Source organism: Sinocyclocheilus grahami, unplaced genomic scaffold (assembly GCF_001515645.1).
Source record: "Sinocyclocheilus grahami isolate Dianchi unplaced genomic scaffold, SAMN03320097.WGS_v1.1 scaffold16696.1, whole genome shotgun sequence".
Lineage (NCBI taxonomy): Eukaryota > Metazoa > Chordata > Actinopteri > Cypriniformes > Cyprinidae > Sinocyclocheilus > Sinocyclocheilus grahami.
This window is the reverse complement of record NW_015516231.1, coordinates 2141-4842: the sequence shown is the minus strand read 5'-3', so window position 1 is coordinate 4842 and position 2702 is coordinate 2141. Positions and strand designations below refer to the sequence as shown.

Sequence of the window (2702 nt, the reverse complement as noted above, 5' to 3'; positions counted from 1 at the left end):
TCTCCGTTAGTGTCCCTCCGTCTCCTTTCACTCGGGTAAATATGCCTGTTCAAATAGCCATCAGTCAGAGGCAGTGACAGGCCTGTACTCCTTCCCACTTCCCCCGAACCCACACTCATCCCCCTTGCTTCAGGCCACGCTCCCTATCTGAATGAGAAAGCGTTCAAACTCTTGCTACATTTCAATTAATTCCAAAGAACTCAGGCAAACAATTAGATTCCCTATAGGTCATAAATAAAACATTGATTTAGATTAAAGAAACACTTTTCTGTTTTAGAAAAGTGATAGCATTCCAGCTATGCGCTTAGAATAAAATCTACAACTTGTCTTCTCTCGTTTAATGTCATCCACTATTCATCTCCTCTATTATTCTCTCTTCATTTCTGGATCCACCTGTGTTTGCAGAGTGACAGTGGTGCGGTTCTTTCAGGACAGTCAGATAAGCTCCCAGCAAATAACAAAAAAAGATGAGGGACACCCGGCATCTATTTATCCCTTTCTTTCCTCTTTCATCCCTTTGTAATGTGATTCCTCTATTCATTGCTCGGCCTTGTGGCTCTCTGGCCGGTCTGTTTAGGGTGTGCACCTTGCCCAGCTTCTGTCCAGCGTATTCATCCATTGTTGGTTTTCTCTTTCTGTTCTGTTCTTTTTCTGTTTCACATCTTCTAGTTGTTCTAGTTTCATGTTCTAGTTTCTGGTTTAATCATAGAAGTGGTCAAACCCATCATCAGACTCCACTATCTCATTTGTGGCTGCAGGATGACTCTTCTGTGGTAGATTGTCCTTCTCTGAATCAGAGGGTTGATCTGGATTTTTTAAAAAAAGATAATGCAAATAATACAATTTCACTAGCCAAATTTGACTAATACAATGGTGGAAATTAGGATAAAAAATAAAAAATAAAGCACATTCCATTTTTTGTTGAAGGTTAGTAGCTAGTCAGCCTGACAAGTCCTCACTCTCAAAAACTATGAATAGAACCATGACTCAGACTCAGAAATATGACTCAGACTGCATTAAATATGAATTACATTTGACACTGTGTTGGGTCACCACTTAATGTCCAATGTCAAATCTGGGTCCTGAAGCAAAATGAGTTGAGAACTCTGTTCTAGAGCACATTTTAGACATAAACTTCATCCATAAGCAGTCTTGCATACACAAAATAATGTCAAATTTAGTCTACGCCACATTTTCAATGAATGAGCAAAAATGGTGGCAACAAATGTTTTCTTCTGTGTTGTGACGTATATCATAATGTAGTGTATTTACCAAATTTCATCCTATAGTTTGCAGGTTTTCACTGCAAGTCAACAAGATTTAATTCGATTAATTGTACAATTTTGTAAAAAAAATTATAATAATTTGAAAATACATATAAATAAATAAATAAAGTGTACAAAATTAAACATACCATTTGATTGGTCTGTCTCCTTCATATCATCCTCCCTATAGGAATACATAAAGGTTAGAGTCCCAATGAACAAAATATACAATATAATACAGAATATAACTAAACTCACTGCTGTGTTTGGGAGTTGACAGGGTTGAGAAGACCTTCAATATCATCCTCATCATCCTCAGGGCATTTTGTATGATCATCAAAAGGGTCTTTTGACCAGGCGTATGCTTTCTCAACCACAACCTCATCATCTTCCTCTTCATCATCTTCTGTTTCTTGATTGTAGACCTCTTCCCTTTCAGACTCCTCAAGGCTTTGCAGAAAGTCAGTTTTAGTCCAATGAGTAGACGATTCATATTAAAAATAAGTGATGAATATTCAAGAGCAGTGATATTTGCATACATTTAAATATATACCTTTTGTGAATTTCTCTCTCATCTTCTACAGTTTCTTGAGTCTTTCTAGCCTCCTTTGCATTTTGAAAACTCTTGTCTCTCTCCTCTTCCTCCGTTGTTTCTCCCATATCTGGAATGTCATCTGGAACATCTCCTTCCCTTTCTGGCTCTTCTCTATTACTGGGTTCAGTCCCATCTCTCTTTCCCATCACTTCTTCATCACCTCCCTGTGCTTCATCATCAAATCCTGCTTCCTCATCTCCATCTGTGCTTTCCTCATCCTCTTCCTCATCTTTAGCTTCTCTGTGACTTATTTTCTCCTCTGCCGCAATGATGACATGACTGTCATCATCTCCTTCATTAGAATCTTCTTCCTGTCTAATGTTGAGTCCTTCAGATCCATCTTTCTTTTCAGAGCTGACACTACTCTGAGAAATTTCTTGGCTCTTGCTTTCTTCTTGTTCGTCTTCATCTTGCATCACTGCATCAACAGTCTTCTCTGTGATAACGGATTCTTTGCTGTTACACTTATTAAACTGCTTTTGATGTTTTTTGTACATTTTTGTGCCCGAGTTACTATCTGAAGCATCCTGTGACATAGTGGAAGAGCTAAAACAGATAAATGTGGAAAGATGTTATAAAACGATATGAAGAAAGATGAGAACATTTATAATTTTTGTCTACATGGACTAATAAAATTGTGAAAATTATTCTGTTCATGTGGCATACCCGTGAGATTCGTTCCTATTTTCTGTAGAGTTTGATTTTGTCTCATATGTTTGTTTTTTTTTCCGTTTTTGCATCCCAGAAACTGTGACTTTAGAGTACACAGCGCTGCCTTCACTACTTTCTTCATGGTTGATTGACAGACGTACTGCAAGAATAAGCAAAGCATACAGTTTTTT

The 2702-nt window shown here is 37.6% G+C and overlaps 1 protein-coding gene across 1 annotated transcript in view; it reads right to left on the bottom strand.

The window, feature by feature from the left end:
- Nucleotides 1–20: 20 nt before the first annotated feature.
- The window catches only part of LOC107579330 (probable serine/threonine-protein kinase kinX), a 3714-nt gene continuing 1032 nt past the window's right edge, over nt 21–2702 (bottom strand). The window contains exons 4-8 of the mRNA XM_016265172.1: nt 2527–2671; nt 1819–2406; nt 1524–1715; nt 1415–1449; nt 21–806 (exon numbers count right to left, since the gene is read on the bottom strand). Coding sequence (XP_016120658.1) covers nt 700–806; nt 1415–1449; nt 1524–1715; nt 1819–2406; nt 2527–2671 — 1067 coding nt within the window. The 3' untranslated portion in view covers nt 21–699. The remainder of the gene's footprint in view (nt 807–1414; nt 1450–1523; nt 1716–1818; nt 2407–2526; nt 2672–2702) is intronic.